This window comes from Dendropsophus ebraccatus, chromosome 9 (genome assembly GCF_027789765.1).
Source record: "Dendropsophus ebraccatus isolate aDenEbr1 chromosome 9, aDenEbr1.pat, whole genome shotgun sequence".
Taxonomy (NCBI): domain Eukaryota; kingdom Metazoa; phylum Chordata; class Amphibia; order Anura; family Hylidae; genus Dendropsophus; species Dendropsophus ebraccatus.
Genome location: NC_091462.1, coordinates 92036098 through 92058986, shown reverse-complemented (window position 1 = coordinate 92058986; position 22889 = coordinate 92036098). Strand labels below are relative to the sequence as shown.

At 44.5% G+C, this 22889-nt stretch overlaps 1 protein-coding gene across 3 annotated transcripts in view; it reads left to right on the top strand.

The window, feature by feature from the left end:
* TRRAP (transformation/transcription domain associated protein) overlaps nucleotides 1-22889 on the top strand; it is a 115042-nt gene that overhangs the window by 49481 nt on the left and 42672 nt on the right. For all 3 annotated transcript variants that reach the window (XM_069983849.1, XM_069983851.1, XM_069983852.1), the window contains exons 44-56: nucleotides 1158-1371; nucleotides 6301-6426; nucleotides 8511-8657; nucleotides 8861-9063; nucleotides 10836-10957; nucleotides 11768-11981; nucleotides 13322-13501; nucleotides 15729-15875; nucleotides 15973-16092; nucleotides 18310-18597; nucleotides 20352-20489; nucleotides 21045-21157; nucleotides 21826-21961. In XM_069983849.1, the coding sequence (XP_069839950.1) occupies nucleotides 1158-1371; nucleotides 6301-6426; nucleotides 8511-8657; nucleotides 8861-9063; nucleotides 10836-10957; nucleotides 11768-11981; nucleotides 13322-13501; nucleotides 15729-15875; nucleotides 15973-16092; nucleotides 18310-18597; nucleotides 20352-20489; nucleotides 21045-21157; nucleotides 21826-21961 (2148 nt within the window). The remainder of the gene's footprint in view (nucleotides 1-1157; nucleotides 1372-6300; nucleotides 6427-8510; nucleotides 8658-8860; nucleotides 9064-10835; nucleotides 10958-11767; nucleotides 11982-13321; nucleotides 13502-15728; nucleotides 15876-15972; nucleotides 16093-18309; nucleotides 18598-20351; nucleotides 20490-21044; nucleotides 21158-21825; nucleotides 21962-22889) is intronic.

Genomic DNA, 22889 nt, shown 5'->3' with positions numbered 1-22889 from the left:
TCTTGGTTGCTGTTGTCTCTTCTGTTCTCTTTTCTTGCACTTTTTTTTCATTAGTGGTTGCACAAGGCTAATATATTAAAGCGTACTTGCCGCAATTTTTCCTTCTAAAGAAATCGACAAGGTTGTGATTTTTTAGTGTGTTCCTGTCTTTCTAAAAACCACTTGACGTCATAGAAACACATCAAAGTGCTCGGGCCTGTACCAAGCGGGAGAAGAATTGCTGCAGCGCCTCTACTCTCTGCTCTGAATTAAAAAAAGAGTCAGATTTATTTTGGGCTCCTATTTTTTTCTTCTTTTTTTAAACTCTGAGCGAAGAGAGGACGCACTGCAGCTGCTGACCTTTCCCTGCTCTATCTCCTGATTGGTACGTGTCTGACCGATCAAAACTTTTGAAATTGTCAAAAATTTTCTTATTACGACTGGTACAATTGTACATACGGCCAAACTGTTGTCCATGCTCCCTCCGTGCCAATATTTGGTCTGTTCTCTGTTCAGAAAAAGAGACCAAACACTGGAAAGCCAAGTCCTTTGTGCGCTCACAAAAAAGACACCTGTTCATCATGCAGGTTGTATATTGACTAAGGGCAATTAGCTTAGGCTAATTATATTATTAACTCTGCACCTTACCAGGAGACCATGCTCTTTGTTTTGTAACAATTCAGTTTGCATAATATCACTGTTACAAAGGTTTTGGTGCTGTGTAGAAGAGTGCAGGTGAGCCGACCATACAGTGCGAGCACCCCCAGGATTCTCTGCTACTGATTATGGACAAGCAGCAGCTGTACTCATGCACTGTGAAGGGACACACCTAGTGGCCATAGAGAGTATATTGCAAAACTGCTTGTGATCGCAGCCTTAAAAAAAAATAATAAAAAATTGCCTTAAAAAAAAAAAGAAGAAAAGCATTTTCCGCTGACAGCTGTTTCAGGGCATTGCCCCTGATCAGTGTGGAGTAGAATTCTGGAGATAGTGCCTCTTTAAACACTATCTGTTCCCTTTGGAAACACCCTTAAAACACCCCAGATTTAGATTTTTTTTTTTTTTTAATATGAACACTTAGCTAACACCTCTTCAAAGTAGGTGATATATTATCACTGTCCCACGAGGTATGACTGTAAATTTTCATTCTTCTTTCATCTTGTTTTCCCCTTTTGCAGGAACAGCCAGCTCAAGCCAATTTTGCCAATATCTGTACCGGTCTGGAGGTTCTGAGCTTCCTCCTCACTGTGCTCCAAAACCCGGCTATTCTCAGCAGCTTTAAGCCTCTCCAAAGGGGAATCTCTGCCTGCATGACCTGCGGGAACACTAAGGTCCTCCGAGCCGTCCATACTCTGCTGTCACGACTGATGAGCATTTTCCCCACAGAGCCCAGTAAGTTGTATGATGATCCTTCTTACAGTCGTTTGTGACCTTGACCTATTTAGGAATAAAAAACAAGCAATCAGATTAAATTTTAATCAAAATTCCTTAAATTAACCACCTGCCAAAAGCAGGTCTATAGCAAGCCGATTACTTTAACATGTTTTTACATTATTATTATTATTATTATTATTGCTAGTGATGATCGCGCTGATTTAATGCTTGTTTGTGGTCACACATGGCCACACATTGGGCCATGTAAAAGGACCCTTAAGGTGGTTGAGCCCAATGAACCTGCTGATATGAAGCAGAAGATCATGCAGCACGGGAGGGGGCGTGCGGGGGGTTGCTCCGGGCCGCCCACTATGCATATTCATATATGCATAGTGAGTGGTATGGTAGGGGATGGACTGGGAGGCCCAAGCTGGTGCTCCAGGCTTAGGGTGATGCCGCCCCAAATGCTCCTAAGCCCATCATTAGCGTAGGGGCAATTGGAGACTATCCAATGAATGCAGGAGAGAAAAGAAGAATCTTAAGTCTTTCAGTAGTCATCAGCTGCTGTATGTCTTGCAGGAAGTGGAGTATTCTTTTCAGTCTGACATAGTGCTTTCTGCTGCCACCTCTTTCTGTAACAGGAAATGTCCAGAGCAGTAGCAAGTCCCCATAGAAAATCTTTCCTGCTCTGGACAGTTCCCGACATAGACATAGGTGGCAGCAGAGAGCACTGTGTCAGACTGGAAAGAATACACCACTTCCTGCAGCTGAAGTTTGTAAGACTCAAGATTTTTAAATTGTAGTTAATTACAAATTTGTATAACTTTCTGACTCTAGTTGATTTAGAAGAAAAATATTTTCAATGGATTGCCCTTTTCAGTTTTTTTTTTACACATTGAGTGTTCTTGGGAACGTTTTATCCTTCTTTGTGGCCAGTAAAATTATCGTTATCGGTCTCACATCCTTCTGTTTAAACGGATAGGAGTTGATAGCAATGTATTTAATGGCCATACGAAAGATGCAGCGACTGTTCATGCAGCCTTTATATAAACAAAACTAGTGGGCACCACTGATAGCAATGGAGTGCTAAACCAATGCATAAATAGTCTACAATCCTCGTATGTCGTATGGATTTCTTGCACATTTTTCTAGTGAATGCACCATTTTGCATTGTAAATGATTGATATTAAAGGGGTTATCCAGTGCTACAAAATCATGGTCACTTTTCCCCCTCTCTTGTCTCCAGATTGGGTGGGGTTTGGAACTCCGTTCCATTGAAGTAAATGGAGCTCAATTGTAAACCACACCTGAACTGGAGACAAGAAAGGGGGAAAAGTGGCCATGTTTTTCTAGCACTGGATAACCTCTTTAAATCTCTTGCTTAAGTCTGAACATAGCCTGCCGAGGAGACTGTAATAGCCCTGCATCTTACGTGCTGACACTATGGGTGAAATGGCTTCTCCACTGATCTAACTATGAACCAGTTATCTGATACCACTGGGTCTTATTTGATTAAAGGGGTTGCCCCACCAATAAGACACAGCATTGGGGATAATTGTATGATTGCGACCAGACCCCCTTGTGATCTAGAGAACAGGGCTTGTGTCTCCAGTTGGAAAAGAGCAGTCATCACACATCTACATGGGCTGGTGGGGTAACAGAGTCACACTGTGCATGTGTGATCAACAATCCATTCCTATATAAGACTTGGGACCCCAATTCTTCAGACGGTAAGGGTCTTGCTACTGGTACATATACATGTTCCTTGCCCTACATAACTGTTCTTAGTGGGACATCCCCTTTAGGTTCTGTGCTATAGTAGCATAGAGAGTAGTATAACCTTAGATTATATTCACCATGGGCACGTCAACATAGGTCACCAACTATCATTAAATCCATTCCCCCCCCCCCACCCACCCAAAAAAAAACCAAACAGGTAGGTCTCCAGTTATGATGAAGTCACTTAGTCTGACAACAGGCTGTATTGTAGCAGGTTATACTGCCTGATCCCTGTTATCAGTCTGGGTCCTGAACACCATCATTTAGACGCCTGGTTAATTCTCCATAATGACTTAATACTCAGACAGTCTCTCATTGTCCGTTCTGAATTGGGGATGATATTCGGTGGCAGAGAACAAGCACCCTATTCAGAGACAATTCATTGTCCTCCTTTGTTTTACAGCTCACTTTGTGATTGCATTTCTTTGTGTCTAATCCTCTTATAGGCAGTGATCTCATTGACCGGCACTCTCACAGTCCACATTTAGCGGATCATCCTGAATCCTTTTTTTCCCCTCTCTATATAAAACACACATTTGTTCTACATTATTAACCCCACTCACCTTAAATGAGCGAGAGATTGAGTGTATAGCGTGCAGCACTTTGTCTGTGGATGTGCTTTAGCTGTAGGTTACTGCTGGCCCCGATCATTACAGATATACATTATCCCTAATTACAGCTCCTTGTAGCTTTGCCATTCTTCTATTTTGGCTCAAGGATATTTAGGAATGAAGCTTACCGCAGGGATGGGGACACAGAGGTTTATAGATTCCTCAGTAGAGTACTTGAGTACATACATAGCAGAAAAAAATAACTACATACTAGTGGTAACTATCATTGGAGAAGATATATTGTATTATATCTTGTTATTTTGTATTGTGTTTCGTCCAATGCACTGCCCACCGTAACATTGTTAGCAGAAGTGTTGTCACATTAACAGTGACACCCACACCACTCCTTCCTTCTCCATAATGGTGAACAGTGCCTGCTTCCTACTGTATCAAAGGGAGCACAGGGCCTCATCCTCTGCTATAGTGCAGGAGTATGAGCAGAGAGAAGCCATCAGATGACTGCTGTTCTCCCGGCTCAGGCATAGCAAAGTGCTATTCTCCAGGATCAGGCAGAGCATACTGCTGTTCTCCAGGATCAGGCATAGCATGCAGCTTTTCTCCCGGCACAGGCATAGCATGCAGCTATTCTCCAGGATCAGGCAGAGCATACTGCTGTTTTTCAGGATCAGGCAGAGCACTCTGCTGTTCTCCAGGATCAGGCAGGGCATGCAGCTATTCTCCAGGATAAGGCAGAGCACCATGCTGTTCTCCAGGATCAGGCAGGGCATGCAGCTATTCTCCAGGATAAGGCAGAGCATGATGCTATTCTTCAGGATCAGGCAGTGCATTCTGCTGTTCTCCAGGATCAGGAAGAGTACTGTGCGGTTCTCCAGGATCAGGCAGAGCACAGTGCTATTCTCCAGGATCAGGCAGAGCATACTGCTGTTTTTCAGGATCAGGCAGAGCACTGTGCTGTTCTCCAGGATCAGGCAGGGCATGCAGCTATCCTCCAGGATAAGGCAGAGCATGATGCTATTCTTTAGGATCAGGCAGTGCATTCTGCTGTTCTCCAGGATCAGGAAGATTACTGTGCGGTTCTCCAGGATCAGGCAGAGCACGATGCTACTCTCCAGGATCAGGAAGAGCACTGTGCTATTCTCCAGGATCAGGAAGAGCACTGTGCGGTTCTCTAGGATCAGGAAGAGCACTGTGCGGTTCTCCAGGATCAGGCAGAGCACGATGCTGTTCTCCAGGATCAGGCAGAGCTCCATGCTACTCTCTAGGATCAGGCAGAGCACTGTGCTGTTCTCCAGGATCAGGCAGAGCACGATGCTACTCTCCAGGATCAGGAAGAGCACTGTGCTATTCTCCAGGATCAGAAAGAGCACTGTGCTATTCTCCAGGATCAGGAAGAGCACTGTGCGGTTCTCTAGGATCAGGAAGAGCACTGTGCGGTTCTCCAGGATCAGGCAGAGCACGATGCTGTTCTCCAGGATCAGGCAGAGCTCCATGCTACTCTCTAGGATCAGGCAGAGCACTGTGCTGTTCCCCAGGATCAGGCAGTGCATACTGCTGTTCTTCAGGATCAGGCAGAGCACGATGCTACTCTCCAGGATCAGGCAGAGCACGATGCTACTCTCCAGGATCAGGCAGAGCACTGTGCTGTTCTCCAGGATCAGGCAGAGCACCGTCCTGTTCTCCAGGATCAGGCAGAGCACCGTCCTGTTCTCCAGGATCAGGCAGAGCACCGTCCTGTTCTCCAGGATCAGGCAGAGCACCGTCCTGTTCTCCAGGATCAGGCAGAGCACCGTGCTGTTCTCCAGGATCAGGTAGAGCATGCTGCTGTTCTCCAGGATCAGGCAGAGCACCGTGCTGTTCTCCAGGATCAGGCAGAGCACCGTGCTGTTCTCCAGGATCAGGCAGAGCACCGTGCTGTTCTCCAGGATCAGGCAGAGCACCGTGCTGTTCTCCAGGATCAGGCAGAGCACCGTGCTGTTCTCCAGGATCAGGCAGAGCACCGTGCTGTTCTCCAGGATCAGGCAGAGCACCGTGCTGTTCTCCAGGATCAGGCAGAGCACCGTGCTGTTCTCCAGGATCAGGTAGAGCATGCTGCTGTTCTCCAGGATCAGGCAGAGCACTGTGCTGTTCTCCGGGATCAGGCAGAGCACCGTGCTGTTCTCCAGGATCAGGTAGAGCATGCTGCTGTTCTCCAGGATCAGGCAGAGCACTGTGCTGTTCTCCGGGATCAGGCAGAGCATACAGTGAACAGCAGCACTCCTGACTGTGTGTTAACCTAGGGATGGTGCCACCTCCTATGTGTGGGTATTGCATCGCTAACTCTTGGCATTAAGTTGAGGACCACGTATTTGGTAATTGGGAAGATATAACATAGTTAAATCTGTGAGTTAGGTCATCTGCAAAGGTGTAGGTTTGTATGCTGACCTCACAAACTCTTCCATTGTTCCTAGTAGTGGATCCTAACCAAAGTCCTTGATGCGTTTAACATGTACAATGTCATCCCAGATGATGCCCATAGAAGAAAAAAAGAATGTTCTATACCGCTCTGTCATTAATCAATGAACCCTGTGATACTAATTCTCTGTGAATTCTGTCCTAGGTACCTCAAGTGTTGCTTCCAAGTACGAGGAGCTCGAATGCTTGTACGCAGCTGTGGGCAAAGTCATCTATGAAGGTCTTACTAATTATGAGAAAGCTACAAACGCTAACCCATCTCAGCTCTTTGGTAAGTGCCGGACTCACCAGGGCTGCCTTTGTACCTTGTCTGTAGGATGGCATCTCTGAAGATGCTCCCGCGGACTCTGGTCAATTATGTCACAGCTTGATGTATCTTATTTCCCAGAATCCCACGCTGTAAACATTCTTAAGGCGTCCTGTAGACTTCTCTAAGGCCGATGGCTTTCAGAGTCATTAGTAAGAGAAGTTTTCCTATTCGCTCTATGAATAATACATACGCACACTTGCACTATTTCGAGGGTCACATCTACTTGGGGAGTTTAGCGTGTACATTTCTATATAAAAGGAAAAAGTAGCGTAAAATAGTCTTGGATTGGGTATATTCACTTTCTTGGCCCCGGGAGGTTACTTTAACAGGGATTTCAGAGATTTTTTATTTTCCACAACAATACCTTTGCATCTGACTGCTGCTGTGAATTGGTTCTGTCAGTAACGCTGCTATAATGCCACAAAAGAACCTAGGCTGTGCAAAATGTAAATGCTAGCTGTCCCTCACTGCCCTCCCTTGTGATCTCTGTAGACAGGGGTAATTTTACTTAAAGAATTGCCTGCTTGTCAGGTGTCATTGTGCATTGTGCAAAACACTTAGAAAGTCTGTAGTTTAATTTAATCAGTCGCTTGCAAAGTGCTTCAAGGTCAGAAGCTAAGGCATATGCTGTGTACTGACAATGGAGGTGTAATCTGCTTACTTGTAGCAGACACCGGCACTGTGTCTGTTTTCATCTGGCTTGACGATTTAGCGATTGATAATATTGGCAGTATAGGCAGCAGCAATGGCAATATCTGCCCATTCCTTTATTCTTTCCAAGATGGTAATTATAAAAGAAGGATCTAAAGCCTATTCTCAGTTGCTAGAAATGCTCCTTTGGCCCATAAAAGTTTCTGTGATCAGCCGAGGAGCAGAAAAATGTCAGGTCTTCCTCTGATATATATAATAAATTTAAATGGGTGCACGAACTATACAGTGATCGTTTGTGTAGCCTGACCGCTTGGTTAGTTATGCCATCTCACTGATCGGCACTCATTTGCAACTGTAGACGGACGAATATCTTCAGATGGAAATGGCCCTTTAAGCTGGGTTCATACATGGCCGTCAATCGCACATAGTTACCATTCGGCTTGCAGATGCTAAATCAAAAACATTGCATGTGTTGTTTTTTAAATCAGTACACCAGAGGGCAATGATGCAGAATAGTTAATTGCTGGATCTAAGCTAAACTTAGATGTCTTAAATTTCTATTACTCATTGGTTCCATGACCCCTACTACACTAGGAGATGTATGGGCAACCAACAGGGATTTGCCATTTAATCAAAGACCCTTAAACCGAATGTAATATCAGTACATTTGCTTTAAGCTTTGCACATGGAGAGAACTCCGCCGGTGCCTTGGTCCTTTTTTTTTTTTTTTTGAACCTCACCCCAGTTCCTGCATACGGCACCATTCTATTCGTGGGCACCGGACGGGAGTGAAGCACTGAAGGCGTGCCAGTGGGAAGAAACCCACGCTTCTCTGTGACAGCTCCATTAGAATCAATGGAACTGCATCATAGAGTGGCGGGGGTTTCCTCACACTGGGGGCGGCCAGCCCTCCTCCAGTGCTTCACCAGTGCCCGGGAATAGAATGGTGCAGTACACGGCAACTGGGCTGCGGTTCTTAAAAAAGAAAAAAGGACCACAGCACCGGCTTCCCTGCGACGGCGCTGTTCTATCCATGTGCAAAGCTTAAAGCGAATGTACTGATGGTACATTGGCTTTAAATATGTTACTAAATGATTTATAAAATGAGCCCATCAGCTCTGCTTCATCTGCTTTTTGTTATCAAGTGTTTCGTCTCGCTGTTAGCACAGTTTCTGGGCAGTATGTGTCTTCGTATAGAAAGCCAAAAAAAAAAATGATTAGGTGTTCACAGCAAAGCTGAATCAGTCGGCTATTATAATAAAACATACTTTGGTGCCAAGTGCTTTTTTTTAATATACAGGGGATTAGATTTCTGTCTGGAAAAGGCATTTAGTTTATAAAGTGCCCTAAATAGTGGGAAGTAACAGCTGATCTCTTGTGTTTGGGTTGGTCAGGTACTCTGATGATTCTGAAGTCGGCCTGCAGTAACAACCCCAGCTATATAGACCGGCTCATATCCGTCTTCATGCGCTCCCTTCAGAAGATGGTGAGGGAGCATCTAAACCCACAGGCCGCCGCCGGAACAGCTGAAGCCAATCCAGGTAAATAATCTGCAGGAAATGACCGGCACGTCACCATCTACAGCCCCCGCCAGGTTTCTACACATTGGAGAGAAGGAATTCCCTGCGGCTTTGTTTAATGATTTCCCTTCCCTATGTGATGGATGGCGTTATAGTGTGCCAGCTCCCGGGGCGGGGTGTCTGACATTCTTTCTTTAACTGACTCCTCTTTCTTTGCTCTCCAGCGGGCACCAGCGAGCTGGTGATGCTTAGTTTGGATCTCGTGAAAACCCGTCTGGCAGTCATGAGCATGGAAATGAGGAAAAACTTTATTCAGAATATCCTAACTTCTCTCATCGAGAAATCCACCGACGCCAAGATCCTCAGGGCTGTGGTAAAAATAGTGGAGGAGTGGCTGAAAAATAACACCCCCATGGCGGCAAATCAGGTGAGATACGAAAATAAAGAGGTTCCGTTATTGTCGTCATTCATTTTTATAAACCGCTATGGCACTACAACTCCCAGACTACCAGTTTATTTAATGCTCTATAAACCAAGCTCTCAGTGACTTATCTCGGACGCTGCGGTGGTTTTCTGCAATTTACCAATAAGCAGGTAATTCTATGGCAGGGATCTTCAGTTTCCTAATCTCAAGTGGCTGGGGTTGCCATGGTAACCTGTGACTGCCTAGGGCCCTGTGTGAGCTCTGCAGCTTCTCCCCACAATGCTCCTGTCTCTGACATCAGGCCGCATTAACATGGGGAGCAGATCATTGCAGGGGGTACTAGAGAATGCAATCAGCTACCTTACGGAAGGTGACATTCTGGCTGTGTTCACACAGGACTGAAACGCTACAGATCTGCAGATGGTTTTTCCCAATCCCTTCATGAGGAAATAAAGATCCACAATAAATCTGCAGCGATTCAGTCCTGTGTGAACACATCCCTATGTTATAGGCAGTAAAAGGCAGATAAAGTAGCCTATGTCCTTTTTAATAACACACCAAAAGGGTTATCCAGTAAAAATCTTTTCCTTTCAAATCAACAGGTTTCAGAAATTATGTAATTCTGTAATTTACGTCTATTTAAAAATCTCATGTCTTCCCATACTTATCAGCTGCTGTATGTCCTGCAGGAATTGTTGTTTTCTTTTCAGTCTGACACATTGCCCTCTGTCCGAAACAGTTTTTCTGTGGGAATTTGCTGCTGCTCAGGACAGTCCCTTTCTCAAACAGAGATGTCAGCAGAGAGCACTGTGTCAGACTGAAAGAATACACCACTTCCGTCAGGACACAAGTACCGGAAGACTGTAGATTTTTAAATTGAAGTAAATTACAAATCTATATAACTTTCTGAAACCAGTTTATTTGAAAGAAAAATATTTAGGCTGGGCAACCCCTTTAAATCAGCGGCTGCAAATCCTGGATGTTTGAATGAACTTAAAAGGAGAAGTCCCACAAAGACTAAAATCATCAGGCAGGCGGGGGATGCCTTTGTTGCAACGCTCCAGGGTCCCGATGTCGGCTACTGGCTGGCATCTGCAACTGGAAACCTGACATCTGCAACTGCACATCCAGCAGCAATGTCTCGGCCTGGCTGAGCGATTGCCAGCTCAGCCAATCAGTGACTGAGGAGGTGTCCCAACCCAGTCACTGATTGGCTGAGTGGGCAGTCACTCAGCTGGAGTTGTAACATTGCTACTAGCAGAGCTACAGGACTTAAGCTGTGGTGAACGGGACCCCTGAGGAGGGGTGAGTTGACATGTTCATTATTTGCCTTCTTGCTGATTTCTTAGGGTATGTTCACACTGAGTAAATCAGGCAGAATTCCGTGCCGGAACGCCGCCTGCCTCAGTGTGCCATAGCCTGTTTATGGGACAGCTTGCCCACCTCCGCTACCACCACTTTGCAGCAGACAGTTCCGACACAGAATTCCGCCTGATTTACTCAGTGTGAACAGTGTGAATTTACCTCTACAGTCCTATCCTCTGGAAGGTGAGGGAGACTTCCTGTTGACCCGGCTATGCAGACCATACCCCTCTTCCACTCGCGCTCCCACCCATTACAGGGAGCTCTTAAACCAAAGCAATGCTCTTAAACCAAGTCACAATTTTTAAAAACTGTGAGCTCTTAAACCAAAACACTCTTAAACCAAGTTACTCTTAAACCAAGGTACCACTGTATTCTATGTATTAGATGCTGTAACTTTACTTATCATGCAGACTCCCACTCTGCGAGAAAAATCCATTTTGCTGGTGAAGATGATGACCTACATAGAAAAGCGCTTTCCAGAGGACCTGGAGTTAAATGCCCAGTTTTTGGAACTTGTCAACTATGTGTACAGGTATGTGAAATTATAGATGTATATTATCACATTAAAGGGGTACTCCAGGAAAATTTAAGTTCCCCCCTATCCACAGACTAGGGAAAAAGTGGTAGTCTGCGAGGGCAGAGTCCAACCTCTGCACCCTTTGCTGATCTCTGTATTAGGCCCTGGCTTCTGTGTAATGAATACAGCCACGGGTCGGCACGTGACCAGCAGCTCTGTTCATTCATATGGAGCCAACAGAAAGAGCCGAGTACAGTGCTCATTCAGTCGCTCCATAGGAATGAATAGAGTTGCCAGTCACGCACCGACCTGTGGCTGTATTCATTATACAGAAGCCAGGGCCCGATACGGAAATTGCCAGGGGGTTCAGAGGTTGGAACCCCCCATGATCTGCTACTTTTCCCCTATCCTGTAGGGGAAAAGTTTTTTTTGTTTTTTTTTCTGGAATACCCCTTTAACAAACATCTATTCTATTTGTGAAAAAAATCTGAAAATGTAGAAACGATTTAGTCTTAGTGGGAAATAGTCGCCCATTGTATGTGGAGCTCCACCGTTTAATGGGCATATTCCTCTCTCTTTCTTGGAGTCGTGGTTTTGCAGCAGATCCACATGTTAGGGAACGTTGCTATGTACAGTGAACACACACTGCCGATGAATCAAAACCCTACATGTAATATATCAGGATGGGAATATGCCTTGTCCATTATTTATACAGTACAGGAGAACCCCTGAATATGATTTATCTGCTGTTCCCCTTTCCTGACCACAGGTCTTTATATTGTGCTGTTAGTGTCAGATCTATAGATTCTGCATTACCTGTTGCAGGGATGAGAACCTCTCTGGGAGTGAACTTACTGCCAAGCTGGAACCCGCTTTCCTGTCTGGACTGCGTTGCTCTCAGCCGCACATTCGAGCTAAATTCTTTGAGGCCTTTGACACCTCCATGAAGCGCCGTGTGTACGATCGACTGCTCTATGTCACTTGTTCTCAGAACTGGGAAGCAATGGGAAATCATTTCTGGATTAAACAGTGTATAGAGGTAAGCTGGGGCACTGAACCACAATACTCTAGGGGGAAAAAATAGACCTTAGGTGCTTGTAACACTTATCCCTTATTCACAGAATAGGAAATGAGGTTGTGAGGGTGGTCCAACCATTGGGATCGCTGTGAGATCAGGGTGACCACTGCTGATCATAGCTAAGCACTGTACTCCATAGACAGTTAATGAAGAGTCGGCGCTCATACCTGACCACCACTCTATTCTAACTGCAGTGCTAGAAACCTTACGGTTTGGCAATCTCTGCTGTTGGGACCCCTAGTGATTATTTATACTGTGAATAGGGGATAAGTGTTAATGGTGGGGAAACCATGCAAGAGGTACCCGTTTTGGGCAACCTGTTACACAGTGCAGACCACAACATGAGAAGCTTTGGCACAGGGTGCCTGATAGGAGTTGAGGTGGCCATACACCTTCATTAACCTATGTCCGATCGTTCAGCCATCTGTTATCTCTCCCATCATGTCCATACACATAAACGGCCGAGCGTTCCTGAGTTCTCTGTGGGGAGGGTTAAGCTGCAGCTTATCTCTCATAGAACAAAGGGGTTGGACAATGACTTTCCATCTCCACCAACATAATCGGTCAGTGATTAGTCATGAGAGCCCTATATATCCTATACTGATGGTTGGACCCACCACAAGCGGCGGGTATGGCTGACTAAAGTCTAAGGTGTAATGGTAGGTATCCTCAATTGACATGATAGTTTGACAGTGCACCCATTGCCATCAGCATACATTCATTGCATTGATTTGTTTTAAATCTGTATCCTTGACCCCTCCATTGTCTTAAGTAATTTAGCAGACACCCCTCCTTCCCCTCTATGCATATGAAGATACTTTGCTATGATTTGAGCTGTGTTCCTAAGCAAGTTTCTAATTGCCGCGACAATAGACATTACGGGGGAGATTTATCAAACATGGTGTAAAGTGAAACTGGTTCAGTTGCCCCTAGCAACCAATCAGATTCCATCTTTTATTCCTCACAGACTCTTTGGAAAATGAAAGGTGGAATCTGATTGGTTGCTAGGGGCAACTGAGCCAGTTTTACTTTACACCATGTTTGATAAATCTCCCCTAACATTCTTACATTAATCCACATAGAAAACGCTCAATTTTATAAACTTCCCCCGGCTCCCAGGAGCAGAGAAGGAAGGGCTAGATAACATTTTGCATTTGTTTCTCGTGTTTTCGATCATCTCGGCCCTGTCTGATTAAGCAGTGCTCTTTTTCACCTTCTCCCTATTTTGTACATGGCTTGTTCCGTGAAGATAAGCCCTCATCCTATTAACACTTTGAACCCCCTGACTTTGATCCGTGCAGCTCCTGCTGGCCGTCTGCGAGAAGAACACTACAATTGGCACAAGCTGCCAGGGCGCCATGCTCCCATCTATCACTAATGTCATCAATCTAGCAGACAGTCACGATCGGGCAGCATTCGCTATGGTAACCCACGTCAAGCAGGAGCCAAGGGAGAGAGAGAACAGCGAATCCAAGGAAGAGGTATTGTTTTTTTTTTTTTTTTTTTTTGAGGAATTCAAATATCCTTTAGAGCTGGGGTTTATAAGAGCCGCGGTTTGGTTATAGAAGCGCCGCAGTCATTGGAATTAAATGTATACTGTTCAAATATGCTTCAGGTTTCTCATGGGACCAGATCGCTTTTACAAGCTCCTTCTATAACTTTTGTTCCTCTGGCGTCTCGGCGAGACTTTTCCTAACAGTTGTTCCATTGTTCCTCGCGTGAAAGCAGATCTATCAAAACCTCAATTTTCCCGGAATACAAGAAATACCAGATAGCGGAGAGACTAAACCCTCTGTATGTTCAGCAGTAAGATCTTAAAGGGTAGATGCACTCTGCAGTTAACCTCTTCACTAGGTAGTGGGGAAAATGCATTTATTGCAAATTGCTAAAATACCTGTTAGCAGGTTTCCTCTACATCGGGAGTGAAGCTGTGAGAGCCGGAGGAAAACTGCCAAAAAATGTGATAACATGATAGAGAAGAATTAGAATTTCCACCAAATTCTTCATATTTTCTATTGTTTTGGGAGAGGTATGAGGACGCTGGTCTTAATAAATGTCCCCTATAGTGATTATAGAAAGTACTGGAAATCAGGGGACCCTTTGTTGTCACTACTGAAACCAAAGAGACTAAGGGCCCTGTTCCACGGGACGATTATCATTTGGATAATCGTTAATTCGTTTGGAACAAAGCGATAATTGGTTGAATGTCAGCAGTTAGCGATTAAACAACGAACGAGAAATCGTTGATCGCTTAATGAGTCCTGGATCTATTTTTATCGTTGCTCGTTCGCATGGAATAAAATGTCGTTCGCAGTACCGGTGAACGCAGTAGCGACAGCAAGACGACCACAAGAATGATCATAAGTAACTATCATCATTACGTGTAAATGGGTGAACGATTTCAGGTCGTTCACAATAGCGGTCCTTTTGAGATCGTTTATTGTTAATGATAATGTGAACGATAATCGTCCTGTGGAATAGGGCCCCTTGAACCCTATTACACGGAGGGATTATCTGCTTCATCAGGCCGATTCGGGCAGATATGGCCTGTGTAATAAAGACTACAATCAGCTGGGGAGTGTGCAATTCGCTTATCAGTTGACCGTTGTCTTTCAACATGTTTAAAAATTATCGGTCGCCAGCTGCTCATCTCTGTCCGTGTAAAAGCTGATCTGCCACTGACGGCTGATGTAAGGGCATAGAAAATAATAAAGATGTTGTTTATCTGTCCTTGTTCTCCTGGTGTCCTCCTGGCTTGTTTCTGTGTTCCCCCCTCACCGTAGCTGCCACTGACCCTTCCAAACCCTTCCCCGTAGTAGCCTGCTCAGCCAATCACTGTCCTGCCTCCATCAGTAATTGGCTGAGCGGGCTGTCACTGCAGAGACTGTTTGGAAGTGGCTGCGATGAGAGCGGGGGAACACAGAAACAAACCAGGACAACACCGGGGGAGTGTGGCAGTTAAGCAACATCTTTATTATTGTCTTTACACACCTAAATACCCCTATGAAACAAGGGTTGCTTGTGCACAGTTAGGGATGTCTGTGCAACCCCTGGCACACAATAATGGAGCTGTGTATTTCTCAGTGCCTTTTGCAGACTGCAGCTATGGAGTATGAGGATCTACTTACCGTATCAGCACAGAAGTAACTTGAGGGTGTCCACCAACAATACCAGTCACTTCTCCTGAGGACAGGGGTTACATCCATGATTGCTCAGGGTGTGACTGATCCCAGTAGGCAGAAGTATGTGGCTACATGTCCATTCAGATAGAAGATATACATTCTGGATATCACTAGAGGTCCGAGTGATCAGACAGCCCCCCAATGATACATTTATTCCTTATCACTTGGCTAAATCCCTTTAAGTGTATTGGATGTGAGTCAGATTAGCTTTCATAATATTCTTTGCAAATGATGCATTATGCATAGCGTTTGATTGTACGGCACCAGGTTTTTTTTTTAGGTTGAAGCTATATAGATAGATGGATAGATAGTCACACGAATAGTACCGCAGCACTCAAAGATTACTTGTGATTTATTCCATAATCAAAACAATTCCAAAGTGTTAAAAATAATGCGGCATGTGCAGACCCGACGTTTCGATAGCCTCCGCCATCTTTTTCAAGCCTATATATATAGATGGATTGATAGATAGATAGGTAAATAAATGTTTGTTAAAAACTGTTAATATGATCTTTTCTGTATTCAGGATGTTGAAATTGATATTGAGCTTGCACCAGGGGACCAAAGCACCAATCCGAAAACTAAAGAGCAGTCAGAGAAGGACATAGGGAATCAGCTCCATATGTTAACCAACAGACATGACAAATTTCTGGACTCTCTACGGGAAGTGAAGGTGAGTGCTGCTGATCTGCTGTCATTGTGACGGCCCTGTACAATCGGAATAGTCTAGATGAAACCACAATGCCCATCTGTGATTGTGTTCCCTCCAGACCGGGGCCCTCTTGATCGCCTTTGTCCAGCTGTGTCACATCTCAACCCCCTTGGCCGAGAAGATTTGGATTCAGCTTTTCCCAAGATTGTGGAAAATACTTTCTGACCGGCAACAACATGTAAGTTAGTGTTGTAGGATGTTTTTTTGTTGGCAGCGAGGAATGTGTTCGGCCACTAGGAGGCAGAATAATGTAACAAAACTGACAGGCATTCTCTGTTCTAAAAAAAAAAAAAAAGGTGAAAAAATACTGATTTCATCTCAATCTGAATGAAATAGGATCTGAGCTGGTGTGTGTCATTCAGGGTTTTTATCTGTATGTCTTGAAATAATATGACGTCGTAGGGTGCCCTTTAATTGAGTTATCATATTGTAGAGAACTACCTTATTCAGAAGTTACCTGAAAAGGGAGAGAGCGTTTGGTGAGACCAAATGAAAAAAAAAAAAATTTAAATCTTTGCTGCTGACCTTGTGAAATTCTGGGCCGTCTTGCATCTGTGTGCCCAATGCATTTGCAGACTTTAGACATCACATGGCTGTGATACCATGGAAGCATATGCCAATCTAAATTTGGTTCAGTTGGACGACAAGGAGTAGGGTGTTATGGCTTAATCTCCACCTGAATTGACAACCATGCATTTTTTTAATAAACCTCCGTGGTTTTGTTACAATAACCCTTCAGAATGGTGACAAGGTGGTTTCTAGTGCTCTCACCGCAGTTACTGAGCTTTAGAGAGTCCTCTCCATGGTGCACAGCTATTTCTCATTCTCTCTGTTTCAGGCGGAAAGACCAAAGCTCGGCTGTTTACCAGTATTGTGCACATACATTAATCTTTTTTCTTCAAATATTTATTTTTACTTCTTTGGCCAATCACAGTCAAGGACAGACTAACTGTCTAACTCCTAACTACTGTACCATCATATAGTTCTGGAAAAAGTGCACTGGTCAGAACGGGCTGCACTGTGCTGGGAGGTGGTTTACAAGCCCAAGACTTGTAAACCAGTGGAGGGAGAAAGGGTTACTGATGCACTGGCTTCTTAAGGTGCAAAGAAGAGATTACACTAAGTGCTTAACTGCTGCTGTTAACACAAGATGTCTATCTCTCCCAGTCACCCTATATGTGGCTTATCTTCCCAAGGACAAAGGGATTGGACATCGAAATCTCACTGCCCAGTCCATCAAATCTGCAGTAGTCAGGAGACCACCATTCGCATTAGATGGTTGTCATGTTTGCCCAACACTTCTCTATTGTGAATGGTCAGCGTAATGCCAGATATCAGCCTCTGAACTAATACATGTATTTTACACTTACAGCTTAAGGCTATGTTCACATAGCGTAAGAGACCGTCCATTCCGTGACCCGACTGGTCTCTGAAAAGATCAACCCGGCCTGTACTGCAGTCTTTCTGATCTTTCGGGCCACAGTGTTCTGATGCGGGCTTATCTGTGCGTGCCTGCATCAGAACTCTTCACTGCACAGTATTGAGCAAGCAGCTGGATCCGCTTGCTCCATAGTGTGCACTGACATGATTTTTCTGCTGCCGTTATTTACGTGTCAGTTGTTTGTGGCGCCGCTAGGGATCACGGCCGGAGCGTATACTATGTGTAAACGCTCCAGCTGGGATCCCATAGAAGACTAAGCAACGTATCTTTTCGTAAAAAGTACGGCCGTTGTTGCCAATTTCAACAACAGACGTACTTTTATGAAAAGATATGTTGTGTGAACATAGCCTTAGGGTGCGTTCACACGTACAGGATCTGCAGCAGATTTGATGGCGCAGATTTAAAGCTGCAAATTCAAAGCAAATCAATTCTGGGCCATCAAATCTGATGCAGATCTTGTACATGTGAACGCACCCTAAGGGTAGCTTCACACACGCCGTATTGCCAGCGGATTTCATCTATCTAACTAAACGCAGCAGTGTGTGTGAAAGCACCCTAATAGAAGATGATGATTTGCGTGTGAGGCTGTAAATGTGTTTTTAGAAACATACATTCACTTAAGTATTTTTCACCTTATTAGTTAATATCGTTGTTCTATAGAAGGTATTGGCCAAAAATGTCTGTCTGAGCTTTTCTATGCAGACCTGAGAACCCGCTGCTGTTGCTCCTCCATGTCAGATCCATTGCCTTGTGTGTCTTATTCTCTAATTATAATAGAGCCTATGTTAATTGTTAGGGTACATTGTGATGATAGATGTAGTGTGTTGTGTACTGCAGTTTCTTATTCCCCAGGCCTCCTTCATATCATTCATATGAGTTATGTACTGGTACAGGTGCTCTGGAGATCCCGCTTCATTGGAGCTTGCAATCATTGCGATTTCTTTTTGTTCCCAGGCACTGGCTGGGGAAATTAGCCCATTCCTGTGCAGCGGGAGCCACCAAGTGCAAAGAGATTGTCAGCCGAGTGCCTTGAACTGCTTTGTGGAGGCCATGTCTCAGTGCGTCCCTCCAATCCCCATCAGGCCTTGTGTACTCAAGTACCTGGGAAAGACGCACAATCTGTGGTTCCGCTCCACGCTCATGCTGGAGCATCAGGCATTCGAGAAAGGTCTCAGTCTCCAGATCAAACCCAAGCAGACGACCGAATTCTATGAACAAGAAAGCATCACCCCACCCCAGCAAGTAAGTGTCATTCCTTCTGCCTCAGCACTTTTGGAGAAGGTATTTTTATCGATTCTGGCCAGCAGACAGGAGGAAAGTAATAATCTTTTACTGTGCTGATAATGTTCCATGTTCTTTGTTTTCCGTGCCAAATGCAGTATGAACACGGATCCCCAACCATTATAACCTGATTCGATTTTTCCCTTTGCTCAGTTATTTTTCTGCCCTTTCCTGTAGACAGAGATGTTGAAATAATAAAGTCTGACCCCCCAAAAAAAATCTGCTCTTAAGGACAATTAATACAGAGCCACTAGATTCTGATACTAATGCAGGAGGGGGCCAGGAAAATCTGCTGGCTTATCATGCCGAAATCGGAAGCCACAAAAGCAGCCCATTAAAAGCTGATAATAGTGAGCAGTAAACACTGGCGTACACTGCAGGAGACAGTGCCAGCTAGAGGAGGATGAGCCGCTCCTGCCCGGCGAAGGTCATAGCATGGGTTGCAGGTCTTTTCTGCGCCTGGCTTTGCTCTTTATCTGGGCAAAATTCACAGAGAAAGATGTCTGCTTCCATCTTTTGGACTCATCGGCATAGTATGTGTTGGAAATACACTAAGTACAGTCAAAGGCCATACAATATCTACTGTACCTTATCTATTCATTCCAGAGAGATCATCTTAAGCCCCTATTACACAGGGCGACTGAAAGGACCAAACAAGCTTTGTCAGCGCTGTCCCCGCCCACTGCCGCCGCTATTACATGCTGTGGGGGTGGGGGTGAGGTCTTGCCCGGGTGATCACTAGATCGTCCGGGCAGCCCATAGCAAATAGATAGTTACTATATTAGTCGTTTATCTTTCACCATGTTGAAAGGCAAATGACTGCAACGATCAGCCGACATTGTCAATGTCGGCTGATCGTTACCTTCTATTACACAAGATGATTATCGGCCGATTTGGCTGATAATCATTTCGTGTTATAGGGCCTTTACTTTAGTTTCCCAATCATAAAGTGTAAATGAGCACCGGTCTGCTAGATCGGCGCTTGTTTACCGAGTAATTACACTGGTCGACTATTGCACAGCAAGGACTGCACAGACATCATTACCTACTGTAAAGTAATAAATTATTTACTTACCTTAGCACATTCCCTGCTGTCCTCCGGCCTTCCCCGGTCTCGGCAGCTACAACTCTACCTTCTGTTCCCGGTCACTGCACTGACAGGCCGCTCAGCCAATCACTGGCTGCAATCCTGTCTGGGTCAGTGATTGGTTGAGCGGCCTGTCATTGCAGAGACCGGACTAGAAGGTAGAGCTGTATCTGCAGAGACCGGGGAAGGCTGGAGGACACCCAAGAATGTAAATATTTTATTTTATACTACAATCACCAGCCATCGGCCGCACATCGCTATTACACGTAGCGATGCGCACCCGGTGATTTTAGGTCACGACCTGAAGAAACGATAAGCCGATGACTCTTTCATCGGCTGCTCGTTCTCATTACGACATGGAGTGATAAGCGGCCAAATCGGCCTGATTCAGCCGATTTATCGCTCCATGTGATACTAAGAGCTAAAGCAGAACAAGGTGTAGAACCCCTTTTTAAAGGGGTTTTCCCAAAATTAAAATGTTTCTCCTTTTCATAGGATAGGATCAGTATCTGCCAGGGGGTCTCAGAAAGATTGGCAGCTGCCTGTAATCCGTTATTTTAAGTTGATAAGAAAAACACCTAAGCAATGATGATCCAATGTGTTTACCTGGCGTCTCTGTCTCTTTCAGGAGATTTTAGATTCCCTTGCAGAATTATATTCCCTTCTCCAAGAAGAAGACATGTGGGCCGGTTTGTGGCAGAAGCGTTGCAAGTTCCCAGAGACCGCTACGGCCATTGCATATGAACAGCATGGATTTTTTGAACAGGTACAATATTTTACGCTGTTCACTGATGTCCTGATAGAAATCTCTGCATCCTCCAGACACCATGTCACCTTATCTACAAGAAAAGGAGTGATCCCTGTAAGTCTCTTTTTGAGCGATATTGAGCGCCTCCCGTTTGCCGATCCATACAAACCCCATTCTGGTGGTTACAGGGTTAACTTTTACTTAAAAAGACACTTTTGGCCTATAGGTCTGAAAAAGATAGACTGAACAAATCTCTTCTTTTTTTTTTTTTTTTTTTTTTTTTTTTTAATACTCACCTGCTTGGTTTAACCTTAACCCAATGCCTCCATAGACGTAAGACGCGGCAGTTAGAATTTTTCATTGATTTCCCCCTGTGTCTTATGAGACCAGGTCCCTTTAATAACACAAAGGGTTCCTTTTGACAACTCTAAAATTTTGAAGGCCTGATCCAGTTCTGTTCTCCACGTGTCTGTGGATGTGTGAACATATTGATCCATCTCCGGGTGCAGAATATGCACGTACAGATCCTGTAGATGAAAAGCTATTGATTCTTTTGAGCTTTTGTTCTTTTAGGCTCAAGAAACATATGAAAAAGCAATGGAAAAAGCCAAAAAAGAACATGAAAGAAGTAACGCGTCTCCTGCTGTTTTTCCTGAATATCAGTTGTGGGAGGATCATTGGATTCGGTAAGTGTGAAATTTGTCTCTGCTTTCTCCTCCTTTTATAAAGTTGTATTTTTTTGCCTTTTTTTATATCTATTATTTAGTGTTCATTACTTGGCATATAGTATTATCTTAACAAAGGTAAATCTAAAGGGTTAAAGAAGAAGTCTGGATATTTTTTTTATTTTAAAATCCGGCAGGGGCAAGGGGAAAAATTATAAGAAACAACTACTTACCTCTCCCTGTGCCAAAAGGTCCGGTACTCCTGCCGGACCTTCTGGCACATTTTCACCTGTGAGTTGTGAAGATGTAACTTGTGAACCTGTGTGCTGCTCGCAGAGCTATATAGCTTCTGTGCCATTGGCTTGCCTGGGTTAAAGCGGTTATCCAGTGCTACTTGGCCACTTTCTTCCAGAGACAGCCCCACTCTTGTCTCCAGCTTGGGCGGGTTTTGCTGAAGTGAATTGAGCTTAATTACAAACCACACCTAAACTGGAGACTAGAGTCATGTTGTCTCTGAAAGAAAGTGGCCATGTTTTTGTAGCACTGGATAACCCCTTTAGGCCTTTCTTGTTACTGAGTGTGGTCTGCTGTGTAATTCTTTGTGTTACATGGAGGCACGTTGTAAGAGGATCGCATTGTCGTCTTATTCATTCTCCCCATTACCATTGTGCTCCTTGTCTCTTTCCTAGATGCTCTAAAGAACTGAATCAGTGGGAGGCATTGACGGACTACGGCCAATCAAAGGGCCACATCAATCCGTACCTCGTCCTCGAATGTTCTTGGCGAGTCTCTAATTGGACGGCCATGAAAGAAGCCCTGGTCCAGGTCTGAATCTGCTCCTTTCACTCCTGATTTTGTGAATGTTCCCTCATTCTTACTTACAATGTTTGCACAGAGTCAGCATTACAGCTCATTTCACTGAGGCAATAAACGGCTCTTTAGGGAATCTGTTTGATTTAGAACACAGCTGCGGTTTCTGGCAACTAAGGCATGTCACCAATAAATGTTTTTGTGGGGTTTTTTATATACAGCCATGTTGCTTTAGGGAAGAAATGATTAACCATTTGTAATCAGTGCTTGGGTTGAGTCTCGTGGTTCGGTTTGTCACGCTCACTTTAGATTTGCCCTCTTAAAGGGGCACAGACACTATGTAAGATGCGAGTTCTCTGTATTACTTTTCAGCTGCTGGGTTTTCTCATTCACATCTAAAGCTATCATTACAATTTTACCTGGGAGCATTGTTTTTGATGACTTCCATAGTTAAAGGGGTTATCCAAGATATATTATATATATATATATATATATATATATATATATATATATATATATATATATATATAAAAAATTATAAAAATCTCAACACTCAGACACAACCCGAGTTGCTGACAGTGTTATGGTAGGTCACAGCACCCTATTCAACATGGTACCTGCAGCTTATCTGTGCATGTAGCAGAAAAGGGGTAACCTTAGTGGGACCAAGTGACCTCAGAGAGGAGTTGCGACTCTCCGGCCGTGCCGCATTTTCTCACATTTCTTCCTTCCTCCTTCTTTTGAATAATAATTTCATATCAGCCTCCAGTTTCTGCGCCGCTGATGGCGCATGCGTCCTAAACTCATTCAAGACGTAGCCAGGAAGAGCGGCGCATGCATGCTGTGCAGCGAAGCTTACTTCAGTCACTGCCTGTCCGTCGCTCCTCCTGGCTATGGTGGTCTAATGAGTTTAGGATGCAGGGAACTGGAGGCCGATATAAAA